General features: G+C 57.8%; 1 protein-coding gene across 4 annotated transcripts in view; it reads left to right on the top strand.

The window, feature by feature from the left end:
* The first annotated feature begins 678 nt into the window (after positions 1–678).
* NIBAN2 (niban apoptosis regulator 2) overlaps positions 679–22,129 on the top strand; it is a 51,505-nt gene continuing 30,054 nt past the window's right edge. The window contains exons 1-2 of one of the 4 annotated variants that reach the window (XM_060300399.2): positions 679–1,058; positions 16,906–18,487. In XM_060300399.2, coding sequence (XP_060156382.1) covers positions 18,388–18,487 — 100 coding nt within the window. In that variant the 5' untranslated portion in view covers positions 679–1,058; positions 16,906–18,387. Of the gene's footprint in view, positions 1,059–16,905; positions 18,488–18,603; positions 19,162–19,247; positions 19,412–20,985; positions 21,056–22,129 lie in introns of those variants that run through there. The other 3 variants (XM_030858602.3, XM_060300400.2, XM_030858604.3) reach the window with 3 other exon arrangements.

Here is a 22,129-nt window from a genome sequence, read left to right on the forward strand (position 1 = left end):
CTACCGGCTTGGGGGATAGTGTGGGTAGAATTGAAACACATTCCCCTGCTACATGTGACCCAATCAATGCCCAGCCCCGCAGGCCCGGTACCCAAAGTCCATGCTGGTCCGTGGGTTTTGAATCTGAGTCTTTTACAAACTGTAAAGTACTTTTTTTTTTTCTATTTCTAACTTGCCCTGTCTCACAAACCACTTCCCAACTGAAGTACCCATATGCCGAGCCTGAAGAATGTCCGCCTGGCACTGGGACCAGGGGTGCCTTTGGGCCGGAGCCTTGCCTGCCACCTCCCTTTTCCCTGCACTATTGTGCAAGACAGGAGGGCACACCTTCTGGGGCAGGTCGGATCAAGGCCAGGGAACTTCCTGAGGGCTGGCGGCGGCGGGCGGGGCTGGGGGCAGGGGAGCAGGGGCGGGAGGAGTGCGCCTAGGCGTCGCCTACCGGTCCCCTACGTCCTCCTCGGCGTGATTCTCTTCCCAAGCGGGTCGGGGAGGGGGTGACACTCAGGCTGGAGCCCCCCAGACACTCCCGTCCTTTCCGATGCCCCCACCAGCCCCATCTCTTTCTTCGTTTTGATCACGGTCCGGTGCGCCTCCCTCTGCGTCTCTCCTCGGTCTCCCTTTCTCCGACCTTCTCTTTGTTTCCGTCTTGCGGGCGGTCCCGGCATCCCCGGCCCCCTGCCCCGCCCGCCAGCCAGCCCGCCAGCCCGCCAGCCCGCCAGCCTGCCAGCCACCGACGAGGGGGCGGGGCTCAGCTCCGGGGGCGTGGCCTGGCGGGGCGGGGCGGGCGCGGTAGGGCTGCTGGGCCACGGGCTGGGGCGCGAGGCGGAGGCGGTCCGCGGACTGACGCTGCTAGAGCCGAAGCGCGAGCCGGGCGAGGCCGCAGCCAGGGGCGGCAGGAGCGGCGGGAGCAGGGCTGGTCGGCTCCATGGCGCCAGTGGCGCCCGTCTGAGCAGCGCGGGCAGCGGCAGGCGGCGGCCGGATCGGGCCGCGGCTTTTACGCACCATGGGGGACGTGCTGTCCACGCACCTGGACGACGCCAGGCGCCAGCACATCGCAGGTGAGTACCGCGCAGCGCAGCGCGCGCAGGGGGTCCGGCGGGGAGCCCCCGGCCACGCCTCCATCCCGGCCAGCCTGCTGGGGTCTCGGGAGAGTCAGGCCCCGGGCAGGGCGGGAGTGGCTGGGGGACCAAGACTGTTGTCCAAGCTTGTTTCTTCTACGTCTGAGCGCCCCTTCCCGGCCCCTTCTGAGGCCGCCCTTCCCCCTCCTGGGGGGACTCGAACTCCCACCCACCCTTTGGAGCCCGGTCTCGTCGGATCCCCCAACTCACTACCGCAGTCGAGCTATGGGAGGGGTCGCAGCCTCCCCTTAACCTTGGGTATCCCCGCCCGGAAGCGGTCCAGGCCCACTCGGCCAGCGTGTCCTGACCTTCCCTAGCTGTCCGAGTCCCCCACTCGCCCTGGCCCCAGCCCCAGTACACGTGGCCGAGGCTTCTAGGGGATTGGCCCATCAAGGCCTGAGACTGAGCCTGGGGAGTGGGCTTAGGATAGATGGGATACACAGGAGCGGTGGGTCAGAATCCCTGTCCTTGGACTCCGGCACAGCAGGGTGCTTCTGCTGCCAGCTTGTTTAGGGGGCTGGTCAGGACCGGAGCCCAGCCTCCTCAGCCCCCTCCTTCAGCCGTCTCTGCACAGTGGCCACTTCTCAGAAGGGCAGCTGCCCCCTCCCCCCTCCCTGGGGAAGCCCAGGGACTGCAGCAGGGTCCTGGGTTCCTCCTCCCCAAAACTCAGAGAGTGGAGAGAGAGGGTGAGACCCTCTGGCTGCCTGGGAAACTCAGTTCTGCGTGAGGCTGCCTGGGTGGAACCCCAGCATCTGTTTCCCAGCCATGAGATCTTGGACAAGTCTCCTAATGTCCTGGCCCCTCACAGTTTTCTTCTCTTCGAAATGGGGTGAATGATTTCTTCCTTATTAATAGACTTAAGTGAGCTAATTCACATAGCTTGCTTAGCACAGCCTGGCATAGAGGAGACCCCAGTGCGTGGGGTGCTGGTCCATGTAGGATGGAGGGGGAAGCCTATGGAAAGAGGAGGCCGTTCCTCTTGGTTGAATCTGCCTTTCTCTGTCTGGTGGACCCAGAGCACAGTGTCCACCTACACTTATCATGACGTGTCCTGCAGTTCTCTAGAGTTTCAGAAGCTGAGTTCTGCCACTCAGACCCCTGGAGAACAGAAACCAGGGGTCCCTTAACGCCGGGTTCCCACCCCAGCTGGGCACAAAGGTTTGTCCTGTGACTGTGGTTCTGGGCTCACGACCTGAAATTCCCCTTTGTGCCAGGCCTGGGCCCGGGGCCAGTGGTGAGGGTGATGAAGAAATGAGTCAGACCCTCTCCAGCGTCAGACCAGCAGGGGGTTAAGTCCTGGAATACTTGCTTGTAGGACAGGCCTGGACTCTGGGAGGAGGAAGGCCTGGGCGGAGTCTTCCTTTCCCCTCCCTGTTGGTGGCAGCCTCCTGGGCCTCTGTAACAGTCCATCCATTCACGACCTCCTGTTGGGGCCCCTCACCCGGCCTGGTTGGGGTGTGCTGCGCCTTCTTTGGTGGGGTTTTTCCTCCCTCCACACCCAGCTCTGGCTCTCCCCCTCTTCCCGCCTCCTGGGCTGAGAACTGCCACTTCACAGGAGAGGAGACTGAGGCCACAGAAGGTGAAGTGTCCTCTCTTGGACAGGGCTGGGTTTGTTTTGTGGATGCCAAGTTGGTGGAAGAGGGCTGTGCGCACTCAGAGCCTGCTGGCCTCTTTCTTCTCAATACTTCAGTGCTATTAATAACCCTCCTTAAATGCCTCAAATTCCTGGTCCAGACTCACCTGAGGGGGCTCCTGCAGTGCCGAGTGGGAGGGGAGGAAACCAGCGAGCCTCCAGCCCCCTCCCACAGAAGGGAGCTGCCTTGGATATCTCTGTTGTGGGGAATGGGGGTGTGCTTTGCCCCCTCCAGCGATCCTCGCATTGTCCTCACCCCCCCACGGAGCAGCTAGAGCAGCTAGCACTTTCCCGCAGGACAATTAAAATTCCAGAGCCCTTCCGACCCAGGGACCCAGGGCCGCCCCATAGCGAAGTCAGCTGTGCTCTGAGCTCCGAGGCCTGTTCCTGGTTGGGTTCTGTGGCTTGGCCAGTGGCTTCCCGAGATTTGCACCCGCCTTGAGGAGGTGAGCAGGTGAGTGCCAGCCTGCAAGTCCTGGCAGGGGTCAGGCGCGCTCCTGCCGTGGTGCTGTTCTGCCATCACGGCGTCTTTCATCCTGAGATTTCAAAGCTCCTGGCGAGCAGGGGCTTGTTCTCACACCAGCGGCCCCGTGGGGCTAGTGGCAGGATGATTCTCTTCCTTCTTTCATGAGGGAGTTTGTGTGGAGGAAGAACCCTGGCCTGGGAGCCAGGAGGCCTGCGTAACCTAAGGCAGCCGCTTACTTAACTCTCTTCAGTCTGTTTCTTACTGTGACTGAAAGGGTGTCTTCCCTGTGGGCCATAGTCCCTTCCAGCTCTGAGGGCCTAACCATCCCAAAGTTTCCCCACAAATCTCCTCAGATTTGAGCCCCTCAAGGTCCCAACACTGACTCCACAGCATGTTAACTGGCATGACCTTGGGCCAGAATCTGAATCTCAAGTGTTCTTATCTGTAGAATGGGAATAATGAAACCTGGCCCAGTGCTTGGGGCATAGTAAGTACTTAGCAAACAACTGCCATTATTATTGAGTTTGTTCTTTACTCTCTGTTCTTGAGAGTGACCAGGTGTTTGGAGTTTGAAGCAAGCAACTGTAGCTGTGGTTTAGGTCCTGTTTCTCTGAGGTTTGTCCAGTCCCTGGGGTCAGGGTTGATGCTGGTTTCTGGGATGCAAGAATCCACCTGGGTTTTTAGAAACCTTGATTACCTTCTGTGTTGGCATATGTGTGAGATGGCTGTGGGCTATCTGGCGTGGGTCCAGAGAGCAGTGAGGGGAGGACCCATATGACAAGGAAAGAACTAAGACGTGGAGAGGTGGGGGGTAGGGTTAGGCCAACTCACACCTTCTACCTGGCACAGAGGCCAGGACAAGAACAAGAGTGGAAGCGCCCACTGGCTTCTATCAGTGCTGTAAGAGGGGTTCTTTGCATATGGTCTGAGCCACGTAAACCAGGATGGAGCAGGTGAGGGAGTGAGCTCACTGTTGCTCGAGGTATGCAAGTAGGGGCTGGGTGCCGTGCCCTTAGCAGGAAACCTGGCCCTGCTTGGTGTGGGTCAGGGGGATGGGGGCTCTGCCTCAAGGACGGACTTGAAAGACTCAATCATTGCTCCAGAAATTCTGTTGATCAAGATGAAATTGTGGGGGCCAAGGAACCGCCCCCCCCCCCCCCCCCCGGCACACACACATACACACAGTGCCCTTAAGGTTTATTACCCGAGAGCGCTAGTACAGAAGTTTGCCAGGGCCTGTGCTCCTCCCTTCTGCCGGCCTCACCTTTCCCCTTGCTAATTCTTTTTTTAAATACCAGCTTTATTGAAATGCAATTCACCTGCCAGCCAATTCACCCACTTAAAGTGTACCATTCAATGGTTTTTTTGTATATTCACACAGTTGTGCAACCTTCCCCACAATCGATTTTAGAACATTACGTCACCCATCAGAGAAACTCTCCACCCATTAGTAGTCACCCTCGCTTCCCCCTCAGTCCTTCCCAACTCTAGGCAACACTGCTAATGTCGTCTGATTGCAAAAGTAACACACACGCAAGCAATGTGGGAGTGGAAAATGAAAAAAGCAGAGCTCTTCCATCTTCCCTCCCTTCAATCCCACTGCCCAGAAGAAATCCCTCAAGATTGGTGTGTCACTGTTTCCAAACGCCCATCTGTGTACATACACATTTAACTCTTTATAAAAAGAGGTGCAATTATATGTTTCTGTGGTTTGACTCGTTTCACTCAGTATATTGTGGATACCCTTCCATGTCAGAACACGTGAGTCTGCCTTCTTCTGTGGGTGGGTTTCTTTCTGTGCGTGGCAAGGTTTATTTACCCAGACCCCTGTTAACCGACGTTGGGTTGTTTCCAGTGTTTTGCTAGTAATCACGGTGCTGCCTGAACCTCCTTGCACATATCCTGCACCAGGTTCCGGTGTCAGAGTGGCCTCAAAATGGAACTCCTGGGTCACGTTTTGATGTGTTGACACAGAGCCTCTGAAAAGGCTGTAAACGTTTGACACTCTCTCCTGACAGCATGTGGTACTTCAGTACCAAGTATTATCACCCCTTTTGACAATCAGATATGAAAAAGGGGGTATCTTTTTAATTTATTGAACAGAATAATTAATATCTTTCCTCCAAGTTGATTTTAAAAAACTGCCTTTCCTCATTCGGGCAGTGGTTGAAGGTCCCAGGAGTTTAGGGGTGGAGGGTCTGCCTTTGGCCACCCCCCCACCCAGGTGTGTGGCTTCCTGGATGCAGCCGTGGGCTTTTCAGGGAGCCCGGCATCTGCCGGAAGCAGTGCTCCACCACCACCCCCTTCGCTGCTGCCCTTAGCCAAGGTCTGGGTCAGCCCCTGGGGGTAAAGCGTCTGGGGATTCTGCCCTGCTCTTGTGTCGTCTTACATAACGTGCTTTTGTTGGCGTTGACCCTGCCCTCCCCCTCCATCCAGCCTCCACTTGTCTGTTCCTTTCCCACTGCTGGGGCCTGAGCTCCGGACTCGCCTGCTCAGAGCTGCCTCCCATCTCACCCCTCCATCCTTCCCACACACGCTGCCAGAGACCTTTCTAAACCCAAACTGGGCCATGGGCCTCCCTTCCTGCCGCCTGAGGAGCGAGGGTTAGGAGTCACTCACCACCATCCTGCAATAACTTTATTCTTTCGTGGTATTTCCCTTCTGTGTTTTACACGTCGCTGAGGCCATGACTCAGTTTGTGCCTCGCTCCTTGCACTAAACAATTCATAGTAAACACCGCTCCCAGGTCATCAGACCCTCCCTGGAAGCGTCCTCCAAAGCTACATCTGTTCCACCTGAGGCCGTCCATGCAGACATTTTTCTTAGCCTTTCCCCTAATGTAGGACGTTGCCATGCTCCACTGTGACCAAAGAGGTGGTTTTCAGGGGCAAACTGAGTCACTGTGTTTGTTTCCTTTCCCGCTCTCGTCAGCTTCCCTGCTGAAGACAGACTCATCCTCTTGCCCTACGCCCCCTCCCCTCCCCCCAGCCTGCTTCCACCAACCTGGACATTTCAAGGAAGGCCCGTTCCTGGGAGGCCCGGACACCGCTGAGCATCTTTCTTTGGGAGCCTGCTCAGAGGAGCTGCCGGTGAGCTGGGGACACGGACTGATGCCCGTGGCGTCTGGGTGTGACCACGTAGGTCCTGCCGCTTCCCCAGCCTGCAGCCTGCAGGGAGTCCACTGATTTGTCTCCTGCCTGAGGATGGTAGTTGATGGACTGCACTGCTCCCGGCTCTGAACCTGTAAGATTAGCCATCGCTTAACGGAGCACTTACTCTGTGCCAAGCCTTCCTTTGTTTCTCTGCATCTGCACCCTCCGCCTCCCTCCCCAGCATTTTACAGGCCAGTGGTTAGGGGTGCGGGGCCGAGCAGGTTGGTGGCAGGGGCCGAGTGGGAAGAGCGGCATGTGTCAGAGACTGGGTTGCACACATCTGTCCTCCCGTCTTTACTCGGCTGGACTCAAGTCTGCCTTTGGCCAGTCCTGCCCTCCTGCCGGCGCCCCGTCCTCCTCCGCAGGCAGAGCTCGTGACTCACTCCAGCCCTGGTCTCCTCGTAGCATCCTCCTGCGGTCGGTCACAGAAATTCCTGAGCTGCTTTTCCTTCCCCTGCCCCACCCCCACCGACTTCCCTGCCTGAGGAAGAAGGGTTTTCTGTCGAAGGTGCTGGGCAGAGTTTGAAGGAAACATGAAGGCAGATGCCTAAGTTTAAAACCCTCGAGGGTGGAGCAGAGCCATGCCCCTCTTCTGATAGAATCTTAGGGCCTGAGTCATGGAACACTGCAATCTTCTGATCTCCCAGATTTTAAAACTGGAAGAACAGGAAGTGCCCATCTCTCCAGGGCAGCTGGTTCCACCCCTGGGAACCATCTCGGTTTGGAGATGTGCTACCTCTGGCCCACAGAGGTGAAGGGACCAGCCTGGTGACACAGTGGATGGTAAGTTAGAAGGAAGCAGGGAGTCCAGAGGTCTGGGCAAGGCTGTGCGCTCAGCTGCTTGGGTGCGAGTCCGAGCTTTGCCACTCGACGGTGTTTGAGGACAGGTTGGCCACCCTCTCTGAGCCTCAGTGTCTTCCTTCCGTTAAAGAGGATGAGAGTGCTGGCTTCTGAGGGCGTAGAATCAGGAGTGACAGCCCCTGCGCGGTGCAGCACGGGGCTGGTGAGTGGTGAGAGCACAGCGCGTGGTAGCTCCGGGACACCACCTGGAGGGAGATGGGCCAGGTCTGTCCTGTAGCCTCAGGCACCCAGACCCCTGCCATGTGTTCCAGGAAGTTGGCATGCCCCAGGTTGAGGAGCACCAGCCTGTGGCCCTGGACATCTGCAGCGGTCAGCAGGCACCTGGAGGGTGGTGAGACGGGCTGTGGTCACACAGGAGAGTCAGTCAACGGCATTACCTACTCTGTGTCCGATGTTGGGCAGGGCCCAGGAATGAAGGGACAAAAGACAGATAGGAACACACCCCGCCTTGCCTGGCCACGTGTCCAGAATTATTTGCTTGATCTGGGTCTCGAGCCTGGTCCTGTTGACTTTTTGCTGTGTGACTCTGAACCAATGGCTATGCCTCTCCGTGCCTTTTCTTCCCATCTGTGACCCCCTAAGACCAGTATCTACTTATGGGAGTTCTCTGTCTCTGAAAACCTTTTCCTAGTGGTCTTAGGTACCTTCTAAAGGCAGGGCTGGGTGGGTTTGGATGTAAGAAGCTGAGGGAGAGGGTCGCCATCTGCATGCCTGTGAGAGCCCACAGGCATGTGATGAGCTCTTGCCCCAGACACACTTGGTCATCCTTTTATTCATTCAGTCAGTAGTTACTGAGCTCCTACTGTGTGCCAGGCACTGTGCTAGACACCAGGGACACACTGATACCCGAACTCTGACGCAGCCTCTGCCCATGTGGCGCTGGCTGGCTGGCTGTCCCTCTTCAGGGTGAGGAGTGTTCTCGAGGCGGGGGGCGGGGGGGGGATCTTCAGCAGGAAAGTGTGAGAGGGGAACTGGCCCAGTGGCTGAGGGGGGGGGATGGGGTGAAGAGGAGAGAGCCACATAGGCTGGCCCTAGAGAAGAGGGGACTTTGTCCTGAGTGTCCTGGGGAGGCCTAGGAGGGTGGGTGAGAGGGGAGCCCCGTGGTGAGAGGGGCCCAAACCAGTGCGGATGGGGTACAGTCAGGGGACGTGTGTGTGTGTGTGTGTGTGTGTGTGTGTAGGGGTGATGGAGCAACCAGGCCTTGGTGATGGTGATGTGTGAGGTTGGGAAGATCTGGTGCCTGTTCTTGGCCTGCGGGATTGATGGACCCCCCATAGGCTGTTTTATTGAGGTAGCCAGGGGTCCTAGCTCCCCCTGTTCCCATTCCTTTGATGACAGGAGACTCACTCCCTTCCGCAGCAGCTGAGTATGAGAACCTTTGCTTCCAGGGGCAGAGTGGAAAGAGGGCGGGCCTGGATTCTGGGGACCTGGCTTCGAGATCTTGTCTCAACTGCCCCTTCCCCTGGCCTCAGGCTCCTCATCTGTAAAGTGGGCCTAAGGTAGCCCAGATGCGCTCGGTTATTGTGAGGGATCAGCGAGATGATGTGGGAAGTGCTGGCTCCTGTGATGACCAGTCATTACTGTTGCGCATCACCCTTGATAGGACACTGGCCGAGGGAGTCCTTCCTCTCAGGGGAACGAAAGTGCAGGGCATGGGCCAGGGTGCAGGGTCCACCTGCAGGGCCAGGGGCTCCAGTGGGTAACCAGGCACCCAGGAGGGGCAGAGGAAAACTGAATTGTGGTTTGGAAACTGTGAACCCCACTTTCCCACCCACACATCTGTGGCCAAGCCAGCCGCAGCTGCTGTCCTTCCTCCCCACGCCTGACAGAGCTGTTTGTGTCCAGCCAAGTTTGTGAAGCCAGAATCTTCTAGAATAGGAGTCCCTTGGGCAGGAAGCTACTCACCCTCTTGTGCTTTATTTACCTGCCTCTAATCCTTCCCACCTGCCGGGAGCCATTTATGGGTGCAGCCTGGGAGGCAAGAGTCTCAGGGCTGGTGCCAGGTGACCTCTGGCAAGCCCTTCTTCCTCTCTGGCCCTGTTTTGCCAATCTGTGCAATGGGGCACTAGCACAATCTCTAGTACCCTCCTGGCTCTGACCTCTTGGGAGCCTGTAGGCTTTGGGCTGTGTTGAAAGCACAGAGCAGGTGCCCAGCAATTATTTATTTATTTATTTTGTGGTACGTGGGCCTCTCACTGCTGTGGCCTCTCCCGTTGTGGAGCACAGGCTCCGGAAGTGCAGGCTCAGCAGCCATGGCTCACGGGCCCAGCCGCTCCGCGGCATGTGGGATCTTCCCGGACCGGGGCACGAACCCATGTCCCCTGCATCGGCAGGCAGACTCTCAACCACTGCGCCACCAGGGAAGCCCCAGCAATTATTTATTGTGTGATGCCATCTTGTTGTGGAGGGAAAGAGCCCACTCTGAAAACTGTCTTGTGCTGTCTTGTGCTGGGCCTGAGCTGGGTGGTGGGGATGAAGCTGTGACGCGAGCCCTGATCTCACGGGACTCATGCCATCCAAGACGCTTCCATGAAGCTGAACGCAATGTGGTTTCTGTTACAAAGACAGTGGATCTTTATGTTTTCTAAAGTGCATATTGGTTTTAAATCTGGTCAGCCCAACTCAAGGGGCAGCATGTCTGGCCTTGACCAGGAGGCAACTGGCTTCTGCCAGCAAAGGCCCTGTGGCCTTGGGCAAGTTACTCTCCGCCTTCAGTAAAACGGGAAGGTGATCCCTGCCTCTGGGGCATGTGAAGATTCTGGGAGGCAGTTGCTCCTGGCACATGGAACCCGCTGGGTAAGTGGCAGTTCCATTTAGCTGAGTCCTTGGGGGAGCAGTGAGTCCTTGGGGGAGTCCTTGGGGGAGCAGTGTCAGTTGCCCGCCAGGGATTTTAGGAGTGATGGGACCTCCAGAGGGGAGTGGGCTGACAATTGCAGTTCTGTTACTGTTTTTGTTTTTTGTTTGTTTTTTTGGAAGTGTTCGCTGGAGAGGAGTGGGAAGGGGAGAAAAGAGAACAGGGCTGAAGCTTTGGGGAGTCTGGGCCCCGCTGGGCTGCGGAGCTGCGGTTAGCATGGAAGGTTCGCTCGCGGCCTGGCCTGCTCAGGCCGCAGATCCCCCTTGCCCTGAGTTTGGAGCTCGCTGATGGGCCGTGGCTGCTTTCCTTTTCTGGCCCAGACCTCCCTGCTCGCCAGGAAGGACCCTTCGCAGTCATCTGACCAGTCCCCTCCTCCATTTCGTAAGTGAGTAAACTGAGGCCCAGAAAGAGGAAAGGACATTCCCAGGGTCTCAGAGGCTGCAGACCTGGGACGGGAACCCGGGGCCCTTTCCATTCCTGGACACCCCAGACAGCGAAGCCTGGTCAGGAAGGAGGGATGGGCCCGGGTGGGGCTGTGAAGGTTATAATTTTGAAAACTGAGTAAACAAACAAACCCTCTATGAGAGAAGCGGCCCTGTGCTGGCCTCACAGATAGGCCTGTGTCTGAGGAGACAGCCCAGGCCTGTCCACATGCAGACAGCTAGGTGTTGTGGAGGATTAAAAAAAAAGCCAAGCTACCTTCCCCTCCACCCCCACTGCCATGTTTCAGGCTGCCAGGAAAAGGAGCGGGGAGAGGCCTGATCCCCCAGGACGACCACTGCTCAGCCCGGCCGAGGGCAGCCCTCCGGGCTCTGCTCAGCACAGTCACGGCTCACTGTGGGGCTTTGAGCAGGGGGCTTCCCCTCTCTGGGCCTCAGTTCCCCCGTCTCGAAAATGGGGGCGATTCCATCTCTCAAGGAGGGTGGCCGGGGGGCACGGGGTGGGACACGATTTGGGCTGAGTGGCTGAACACAGCGAGCCCTTTCTCTCATGCTGACCTGAGTCTTTGTGGCCAGAGGTGAGGCCCCTTTCTCGGGGCAGAAGTGTTACTTTCTCAGGCCTGCCTGCTCCTGGGAGACAAACCTCCACTCCGAGTTGGGCTGTAGCAGGCCACCCAGCTCAGCTTTCCTGTTTTCCTGTTGAAATTGTGGCAGAATCTGAGAGGAGGTGCTTCTGGGGCCTGCCCTGCAGGCTGGGGGCCGGGCCGCAGTCAGGCCTGGAGCCCCCCAGGGTGGGGCTCAGCAGACTTCCTGTGTGATTAGGGGCAGAGCCCCGCGACTCCCCTCCCCTCTTCCCGAGTCCCCCTTGTGGCTTCTGAGAGTCCAGCGCCGTGGAGGGGAGCTCGGCCCAGCCTCCACGCTGGGCCTCATTTTCCACCGGGGTTCAATGAAAGATTTGGACGAGAGCCTCGTGGGGGTCCTCTGGGCCAAGTTCTAGGCCCTGAGAGGCCTTGCAGGACCCACGGACTAAGCCTGCAGCCAGGAGTGCTGTTCCCTGGACCCACTCGTGGCAGGCTGGGTTGGGGCCTCCTCCAGGTGCCTCATGTGGCTGTGATCCTAGGTTCTTGTCCGTGATATGAGCAGTACGAGGCAGACAGTGTGGCCTCGAGGGACAGAGCTGGCTCCACTGGCTACTAGCCAGGTGCCCCTAGGACAGTTACTGTGGTTCTTGAGGCCTTGGTTTCACCAGCTGTAAAATGGGTATGATAACAATACTACTTCCCTCATTACATGGGATATGCTTTTCATGTAAAGGTTAAATTGCATTATGTGCGTTTATCAGTTACATTTATGCACATTTAACGCAGTGCCGGGCGTAGTAAATGCTCAATAATCAATAGCTATAATTGAAATTTGTTACTTTAAATTAATTCCTTAGCAGTGAATGAACGAGTAAATGTCCTGCAAGGTTTCCATCTCGCAGCACAGGGACCTGAAGCTATTTGGATGCAGGGTCTGGTGGGTGCAGAGAGGGCGCTGGGGGGTATGGAGGGGTGGGGCAGACGTGGGCAGGGGCACGGCCCTGGCTGGTTCTGACTTCCCCTCTGCCCGTCTGGAAGGAGTGTTTGCCCCCACCTTGGTCTGAGACCACAGGCCCGGCGTGCGTGCAGCCGCGCACACGCAGCTTCCTCTCTCCTGGCGTGTATTCCTCTCAGTCTGACTCACTGGCTTTGAGTCTTTTGTTCTTGTCCTTGAGCCCCAAGGGTGAGGCTGGGAGAGGCAGGGCCCAGGGACTTGATCTTGGGTGGGCTGACCCTCCCCCTGGCTCCCGACCTCTCTGGGCGCTGGGCCTCTGGGACTAAGCCCTGGTGTGACAGGCTGGGGATGGGACACCTGGGTCCTGGCACCCCGACTGACTCCCTGTGCATCCGGCGCAGGGGCACACCTTGACTGAGCGCCCACTGTGAGCGTGGCACCCAAACCAAGCTGGCCCAGGCCCTGCCCATGTAGAGCTCAAGGTTTGGCTGGAGGGATGCGCTGAACAAGTGGTTCCGGCCAACCATTAATTAACTAATTATCAGAGGGCACATCGTGATGAAATGACCTCGCTCCGAGAGAGCTCGCCCATGTGGTCCCTGCACCAGGCCCGGGAGGAGCTCGGCCGCCCGATCTCTCAGCGATGCCTGTTATTTGCCCTCCTGTCACATGAGGAAACGGGCTCCTGGTGGCCCAGGGACTCTCCCAGAGTCCTCCAAGTGGCCCAAGTCCCTTCCCCTCTTGGTGTCTCAGTTCCTGGTCAGGAAAACGGGTCCGTCCAGGAGGGGTGCTGTGACAGGCCAGGGTCCTGTTGCTGGGCCCTCCCAGGGCTTGGGATGTCATCTGGCTTTTAGGACAGTGACCACCAGCCTTGGGGACTGCATAGCCATTGAAAGTGAAGATGTGCTGTACGTCGGCAAGTATGTATGTCTGTGCAGGTGTAGAAAAAATATAGAAGGAAATGGATCAACATGTCAGTAGAGGTTTTGCCCGGGGGGGTGGGTGGATGGATGGGACTCGGGGGGTTCACACCGGGAAGTGGGGGATTGCTTCTCCAGCGTGGAGTCTCTGCGCCAGGCAGTGCAGGTGGGCATGGTGGGAACAGTGGGGCGAGAGGAGCGTGCTGTTCTCATCCAGCTGGGCGGGTCTGTGACCCACCAGTCCTCCAGCCCTTAGACACCCCACTCACTGCTCCGGCCAGGACGTGGCCCAGGCCCCCGTGTGATGCGCAGGCCCGCTGGGTGCTTAGAGCTGGACGTCGGCTGCTGAAGGTGTGTGAGGCGGAAGGCTGGGCTCGGGGCCCCCTTTCTGCAGTGCTCAGGGCTCCCCCTCTGCCTTGTGGCCTCAGCTCTCTGTGTCTCTGTTTCCCCACGTGTAAAGTGGGGACGGCGTAAGTGCCTCGCAGTGTTGTGAACTTCATGACGGAAGCCATGCCTGGCGCCTGGCACGAAGTGAACCCTCAGAGCTGAGAGTTTCTGCCCTTGGGGTCCGGCGCCCCCGCCAAGGTCAGGGCTTCCCTCCCAGAGGAGCCCTGGCAGGCTGGACTCGAGCGACAGGATGCTATTAAGTCAGGTCTTGGTAGTGAGCTCTGACCTCCCCCTCAGACCCACAATGGCTCCCACCTGCCACCATCCAACAAAGGTCACCTCCTCAGGCCCTGGAGGCTGCACCTTTCAACTCTGAGCTTCCTCAGAGCCCCCCCTTTTATGGTTGTTGTCATTACACAAGCAATATCTAACCAAAGAAAAACTAGAAAGTAAAGAGAAGTAACAGGAAGAAGATGAAAATCGGCAGCGGGCTGTGGGCATCTGCATCCTGGTCGTCCCCCTGAAGCATGTAGAATGGCTGCAGAATATTCCATCATGGCCGCAGTAGCCTGCCTTTTAACTTGCTCAGCCCAACGCCTATCGCTGGGCACTTGGGTTGTCTCTGTTTTTCGTTGTTGCAGGCAGTGCTCGGTTGGACAGCCTTAATCACTTCCATGGGATTAATCCATCGATCCCAGCATTGTTTGAGAGCCTGCTCAGTGCCAGGTTGTGTGTGGGGCTGGGGGTGCCGGATGGGGAGGCAACCATGGTCCTCATCCTCCCAAGGACCCCTTTCTGGGAGGAAGGACCCAGCATGGAACATCCGCCGAGGTGGGGAGCGAGGGCGTCTCTGTGAGCCAAGGGAGCGGCAGTGACCCAGACTTGGAGGGTCAGGGAAGGCTTGTTGGGGAAGGGGATGTCTAGGTGAGACCCAAGGCATGAAGAAAGAAGAGCCATAGGTAGAGGGGCAGCTCTGCAGAGCCCCAGAGCCGAGAGAGCGCAGGTATCTGGGGGAACCAGAATTGCCCAGAAATTGGTTTTGCCGTGGTACCTGCTGGCCATGGCCGCAGTGCCCCTCGTGTGCAACTACCCTTTGGTGGTTGTTTTTCAAAGTGCTGGTACATCTGTCCCCCACCCCGCCGTGGGGCTGGGATCTTCCTCTAATGGGGGACACAGAAGCAGGGTGACCTGCCGGCCCCAGGTGAGAGTCCCGCAGACACACCCGCCTCCGTCCCTTCACCTCACCCCAGGCTCAAGTGCAGGCCCGGCTCAGCTCCAGTTTCCCAGGCCCTTTGCAGGTGCTGTATCATTTGACAGAATCTGCCAGAAGAGGAAACTGAGGATCCGAGCTTAGGTGACAGCTCGGTTTGCCTGACGGGGTAGTGACCTTTTCTGCTGCTGAGGTGTGACCTTGGGCTGGCCTGGCCGGCTCCAGGTGTGAGGCCCCACCTGTATAGGAAGCGCTCTACTGGGATTGGAGAGCCCCTGGCAAACACTGCCTCAGGCTGGGAAGGGTCTGTCCCCAGGCCTGAGCTGGCTTTTCTGGAAAACCCCAGCCTTTTCCTGTGTCGTAAGATGCCTGGGAGACCGAGTCGAGGGCTCTGGTGTAATCTCACAGCCAGGGACAGGTTTTATGTTCTCGTGCTGTGCTTGGTGCTGGGGATAGGTCATGAGTGAGACAGACGGGGTCCCTGTCCTCGTGGGGGAAACAGACACCAGTTAATTGTGAAAGCAAAGTTATGCTGATGACTAACGGGGTTCTGCCCTGAATGGGGGTGTGTGGCTGTCAGGGACAGTCACAGTCTGAGGAAGGGCTTGAGGGTCCAGCCCAATGGAGTCCAGCCCCTTCACTGGACAGACGTGCTGGAGAGCCTGAGAGAGTGAGGAACTTGCCCAGGGTCACCTAGTCACGGTCAGGTGCCCGGACTCAGGCCCCAGGGCTTTTTTTTTTTTTTTAAATCTTTTGGCCGCACCACGTGGCATGTGGGATCTTAGTTCCCCAACCAGGGATTGAACCCATTCCCCCTGCGTTGGCAGCGCAGTGCCTTAACCACTGGACCGCCAGGGAAATCCCAGGCCCCAGCACTCTTAACCCTGCATCACCGCCTGGAAATCTGGGCTTGGAATCTGTTACCACTGCCAGGGGAGACGGTGAGCCCGTCCCCACTCGCCCTCAACTGACCCCCGGAGAAGCAGACACAGAACGTGGGCCTGTTGGCCGAGAGCAGAGTTTCCCATGATGCACAGGTGGGGGGCATGCAGGCACCTGGAGCAAGGAATGTGAAGCTGGCAGGGCCTCCCAGGGGATTTGCCCTTGTACCCTCCCTTCTGGGCCTGCTGGAGCCTGAGGAGACACGCAGCTGGTGACCCCGGGGTGGGGCAGGGCCTGTGTCCTTTGCTGGCTCAGGAGGGCAGCCCGCTGGAGTCTTGTTATTTGGATAAACTTTCCATCTTCTATCTGCATGAAGCCTCTCCGTGCCGAGGGTCCCTGGCATTCCAGCCTGGGATTGGGTTTCCTTTTGGCCCAGCAGCGAGCACATGAGTGAATTTTCATCGTGGCTCATCTTCCTTCTCCCTCCCTTCCTGGGCTGGTCTCCTTCTGCTGCTCCCTCCCTGCCTTGAGCCCTCTCCCTGCTCCCACCCCACTTCCCTCTGGACCCAGGGAGCCAGCTGTGTGTGTGTGTGTGTGTGTGTGTGTGTGTGTGGGTGTGTGTGTGTGTGAGAGAGCGAGAGCGAGAGCGAGAGCGAGAGCGAGAGAGAGAGAGAGAGAGAGAGAGAGAGAGAGAGAGAGAGAGGAGGGAGGGAGGGAGGGAGGGATAGAGCGATAGATAGGAAGATAGATAGATAGATGGGCAGGGGGATGGACGGGGGAGGCAGCAGCTTGGGAAGGAGGCTGACTTGGACTTAGTGAAAAGGATGGTGTCAGAGGACATTCGGCTAATGAAATGTGCGAGATTTGTGTGTCTGTGTTTAGCCTTTTTTCTTTTTTTTTTTATATTTATTTATTTTATTTTATTTATTTTTGGCTACGTTGGGTCTTTGTTGTGGAGCACAGGCTTTCTCTAGTTGGGTGAGCCCCCGCTGGGCTTCTCGTTGTGGTGGCTTCTCCCGCTGTGGAGCACGGGCTCTAGGTGCTCCGGCTCAGTAGTTGTGGCGCACGGGCTTATTTGCTCCGCGGCATGTGGGATCTTCCCAGGCAAGGGCTCGAACCTACGTCCCCTGCATGGGCAGGCAGATTCCTAGCCGCTGCGCCACCAGGGGGGCCCCCAGCCTTTTTTCCATTAGGCTTTGGCCAGAGTAACTGGCACTAGTGATTGATTCTTATTAGAATGGCAGCTGACGTTATCGGGCGCTTACCGACAGTCAGGCAGAGCGCCAGACACTCCTCACACATTCTCTTATTTGGTCCTCACAACAACTCTTTGAGGTGTATGCTATTTTTACCCCCATTTTATGTATAAAGAAATTGGGAAGTTCATGGTCAGTAGCAGAGCTGGGTCTGTCTGTGTTTTATCTTTTTTTTTTTTTTTTGGCCCAGCCTCGTGGCATGCGGGATCTTGGTTCCCCGACCAGGGATCAAACCTGTGCCCCCTGCAGTGGAAGTGTGGAGTCTCCCATCACTGGACCTCCAGGGAAGTCCCTGTCTGTTTGTGTTGTTACTGCTAACCTCTCTCCTGGGACAGAATCTTCTCCATAGCCTCCTTGCCAATTGGCCATCCAGCTTCTGCTTGTTTACCTCCAGTGACAGGGAGCTCCCTACTCTATAGGGGCCACCTGTCCCACCACTGGGCACCTGAGATGGAAAGCCCCTTCTGGAGTCCTGTCTGCCGTGGGTGGGTCACTTGAGAACAGGCTCCATTTCGGCCGGAGTCTGGCTATGGCTGGCTTTCCACGGCATCTCTTTTCCTGAGAATTATCCAACTCTTTTGTTTTGGGAGTTGAGCTAGCTCCTCCCTTTTTCCCCTTAACAGTCCTTACCTGGTACTCAGCCCTTTACAGCATCATTCGTCACATACTGAGCAAGCCTGAGCAAACTTGATGTTGAAACCATAGAGGTATTTTCATTAGCATTGATCTGGACGTCTTAGTCAATTCAATAAGACAAGAAAAAAAAGAGAGAGATATAAACACAAGATACCAGGAAAGCAAGACACTGTGGTCCCGCCCTGGTGGAGTTCAAAGCACTTTCCCATCTAGCCTCGCCCTTGGCCTTGTCCACCCTGTGAGGCTACCTGTGGGAAGTGCAGGTTCAGAGAGACAAGGAGTTTGCCCAGCTGCAGGGCCGTGGAGCGGAGGGAGCTGTGGTTCACCGAGGTCTGGTGGCTTATGGTTTGTTGGGTGTTTGCTTTCTGAATCTTCGTTGATGTTTCTCCGTCCACTTCTCCTTTCTGAATAGTTAACCTCTGGGGGACAAGGGCCCAGGAAGACCGGACCCCAAGCGTGTTGCCTTCCCGTCCTCTGCATGGCCTGCAGAGCGACCGGGTAGCTGCTGCTTTGATTCCGCTTTTCTGGTCCCCATTTCATGGCACGAAACACATCACAGAAAATTGCCAGTAGCACGGGTGGACACACTGTGGGACCCCTGAGCTTGTGAAAGACCCCACTGCCCACCTGGCAACTCATCCCCCGGCCACCGACACTCGGGCAGGTGGAACTGCTCTCAGTTACTCAGGCATCATCATTGATGATACAAGCCCCCATCTGCTCGGGCTCTGTGGCTTTACTCGTTTCATTGAATCCTTATGACAACCCGATGCGGTGGGGCGGGTACCACTGTTACTCCCATTTTTATGGCCCAGGAAACTGAAGTTCAGAGAGAATTAAGCCACATGTCCAAAGTCCTACGGTCAGTGAGCAGTGGGGTTAGTATTTGAACTGAGATCAAATTCTAGAACCTTGACACTACACTGTTCTGTGGAAGTGCCCTTCTCGACACAGGAAGGCACTCAGATGTTTGTGGAACAGATGAATATTTTCTCGCCTGTCTGAATCTGTGCATTTCCTGTGTCTTCTGCTTGGCATGCTCTCCCTGCCCAAACCTCCTCCTCCACCTTGCCAGCACCCCTTCATGTCTCGGGTGCCGCCTCCTTCTGGAAGCCTTCCCCGACGCTGCAGGCTGGGTGAGCTGCCCCTCCTCTGGGTTCTTCTGCTGCTCCCAGCCCCATTGTAGGTTTTGTTGACAGTCTGTCTCCCTCATTAGACAACAGGGAGTGGGTTTGTCTAACTCACTCCTGAATGCCCAGTGCCCCGTGGTTGATGAATGGATGAATGAATGAATGAATGAGGGCAACACAAAACCTTTCTCGGCCAGCACGGTGGAGCCCCGGAGACCCTCACTTGTCCTTGGTGCTGCCCCCAGCTCCCATTTTGGTTGATCCTGAGCTGACTGACGTGGATTTCAGGCTGTCCCCAGCGCCCTACCTCTTGGTGGCTGGTGGGAGGGGCTGGGTGGTGATGCTGGCTGTCAGGCTGGTCGTGGAGGAGGGGCTCAGGCAGCGAGTAGTTCTGCCTGGGATCTCAGGGTCTACCTCTAGTCTGGGTGCTACGGGGAAAGTTGGTGGTGGGTTCTCAAACAGGGGTCCGGGCCTGTGGTGGGCACCCGCCAGCATGAGGGTGCCGTGGCAGAGTGCCCTAGGCGCCCGGTCCAGCCTCAGCGCTCTGCACTGTGGGCGGAGAGCAGGCGTGTGTTGAGGGGCACCACGGCCTGGGGGCAGTTTTGACAGATGGCCAGGCCCCAGGCTAAGAGGACTCAATCTCCAGTGGGCGTGGCAAGGAAGAAAAGAAGAGCACGCAGGTGAGGGTTGTTGCTGAGAAGTCAGTAGGCACGGGGGTTGGGTGTGAGCGGGATGGAGGTTGGTGTTTACAAAATCACCGTCACAGGTCAGCCGCCTCTGTGCCCGGCGTGAGGGAGAAGCTGGTTATCCCCAGTGCACGGAGGAGAATACGGAGTGAGGCACCGGACCACGGAGCTGGGGTTTGTCCTGTGTCTGTCTGGCTCCCAAGCCAGGGCTCTCTGGGGCAGGAGGACGGGCGAAGTGGAGCGGGTGAGCAGTCTAAGGAGGCTGGTCCTTCCTTTCCATCCTGCATGGCTCTGTTGGCCTGGGGTGTGGCCTTGGCCGTGGAAGGGCCTGGTGCAGGACGCCAGCCTCTGGAGACCAATGAGAGTGGAAGTGGCGCAGGGCAGGTGTGGGTGGGCCGGTCCCCCTGCAGGGGGGCCTTGGCACCCCTTCTCCACCTGCCCCAGCTTGGGTCTGTGTTCCCAGAGAGCAGGCACTCCTGGGTCTGGGCTCCCAGAACAAGCCACCAACTGTCGGGTGCCCACAGCCGACACTGGGCTCTGCCAGGCGGGGAGGGAGGGGCTGGAGGGGATGAGAGGGCCTTTGTTTCCTTCTGTTTGTGTCAAGATGGGAATCGACTTCCTCCCACTAAGGCGGCCTCCTCGAGGTGTAAGGGAAGGGCAGCCCCTGGCGGGTGCGGGTCTGCGATCTGCCTTTGGAGGGTGGGGCATTTCCCTGGGCCTCCACTTTGCCCCCCCTTCCACCCCCCTCCTTCCTCTGAGCATGCTCTCCCACCAGACCTGGGTCGCTGAGCCGTGGTTAAATATTTGCTAACCGAGAAGAGCTTTAAAGGCAGCTTTGTAAGGGATCCTGGCCGGCCCCTCCTGGTCCCACTGCCTTGCCCCAAAGCTGCCTTCGTGCTGGGAGACCCGGCTAGCCTCTACCCTGCTCAGCCTCCCTCCCAGGCCTCCGGGGCCGCCATTTTGGCATCCGAAACTGGGTGACCTTCCACCGCGGGTGGTTTATTCAGCACTCGTTTGTCGAGCACCCGTCTGGGCCAGACGTGAGCCTGGCGCTGGGTCTCTGTGTCACCACCGCCCCCCTGCCCCCCACAGACGGTCACGGTGGTTGCAAAAACCACCAAGGCTGTGGTGGTGGAGACTTCGGGGCACTGGACCTGTCCTGGCGGGGGTGGTCCTGAGGAGGTGACGTCCAAGCCGGGGGGAGGAGATGGCCAGGCGGAGAGGGTGGGCTCAGGGAGAGGGTTCCAGGCCAGAAACCCCAAGACCAGAGGCAGTTTTTCTCACTGGGTGCTGAAGCCCCAGACTCCTCTCCCCAGGCTGCTCTCAGGAGGAGCTGGGCCACTGACAAGGCTGGGGGGCCCTGGCTGCCTCTTCCCCACTCCCCCAGCCTTGGTTTCCCCATCTGTCCAATGGAGAGCTTGGACTTGATCTCAGAGGGCCCTTCCCAGGTCCGGTGGCCTGTTTTCAGCGTATGTGCCTGGCCCGTTAATGAGGGAACGCGCTAGGGCAGGGGTTCCGCAGGTGCTGAACGTTAAGATCACAGCCACGAACCTTCACAAGGCTCACGTGGCCCTTCGTTAGCAGCAAAACCAACATCTCCCGAGGGCGCTTTGACTGTTAACGACAGAAGCTAACATCTCCCGAGGACCCCTAGTCACTGAGTGAGGAGGGAGGGGGAAACTATCACCTTATGCCCGTTTTACAGACGAGGAAACTAAGGCCCAGAGAGGCCACTCTGAGCTCCGGGTTTGCTTCTTGCCTCGAGCTTGGCCCCAGAACACACCTGCCTCTGTGAGAAACCCACTCTCCTCTCCCAAGGCTGGTGCCGCGCTGAGCTCCTGGGATACAGACGTGACCGAGATGCCACCCTGACCTGGGGAGCTACCAGGCGAGTGGGGAAATGTTGCCAGAGAGTCAACAGGGACTCCTGACTTGCACCGTTCTAGGCACTGGGGTGGGGTGGTGCACAGAGGCTGGCTTGGCGTCACGTCCCGGTTTTGCTCTTGCCTGTGTGATGTTGGGGAAATCACGTTTCTGAGCCTCCGTTTCCTCATCTATAAATGGGTTTAACGATAAATCTGGATGAGGGCTGGATGAAATAATGTTGACGATAATTGCTAACGTAGACGGCAGCTGCCTTTGTGGCTGGCGTTGGGCTAAATGTTACATGCATTAGCTCGTGCCCCACTTATTATTATAATTACGTGCAAATGGGAAACTGCAAAGCATTGTGATGGAGGAGATGATGTCTGAGTAGGGCCCTGAAGTGTGGCTAAGAGTCTGACCTGTGGAAAAGAGGGGGAAGGGAGCTGCAGGCAGAGGGCACAGCACAAGTGAAAGCGTGGAGGTGGGAAGGTGGGACATTGGGGAGGGAGGGAGGACTGCGATCCTGAAACTGATTTGGCGCCATGTGTGCGGGCGGCCGTGTGCCAGGCCCCGTGGCGGGTGCTGAGAATGCGGCGACGGAGGAGCCCTGGTCTCTGGGGTCCGGCGAGAGCCTTGACAGAGTGCTTCGCGTGAGTGTCTCCGGTACGTTTCCACCGCCGGAGAGCCTGGGTTCGAGTCCCAGCTTGGATTTGGGGTTCTCCACTTGACAGCTGGCTGGCCTTGGACAAGCCACTGGGCCTTGCAGCCTCTGTGTCCTCAGTGGGGGTGATACCTGTACCCACCTTCTAGGGCTGTTGCCGGGGCTCAGAGTGTGGCAGATCCCCCTGCGGGGTGCTGGGCGCCAGCAGCCGGCATTGTGCTTCACCAGCTGTGTGAGGCCGGGTGGGCTCCTCGGCTGCCCCGTGCTTCCGTGTCCCGCTCTGTCCTCGGGGGTGATGAGGACCCTCCTTCTCGGGGCTGTCTTGATGTCCCACGTGAAGCACGGAGCCGGCGCACTGTCAGGTGTCCATTGTTACCGGGCCTTGGCAGGCTGGGGGCCGCTGGATTACGGAGTGAGGCTTTTCCTTGTTCATAA

The sequence above is a fragment of the Globicephala melas genome, chromosome 6 (assembly GCF_963455315.2).
Source record: "Globicephala melas chromosome 6, mGloMel1.2, whole genome shotgun sequence".
In the NCBI taxonomy this organism is placed as follows: domain Eukaryota; kingdom Metazoa; phylum Chordata; class Mammalia; order Artiodactyla; family Delphinidae; genus Globicephala; species Globicephala melas.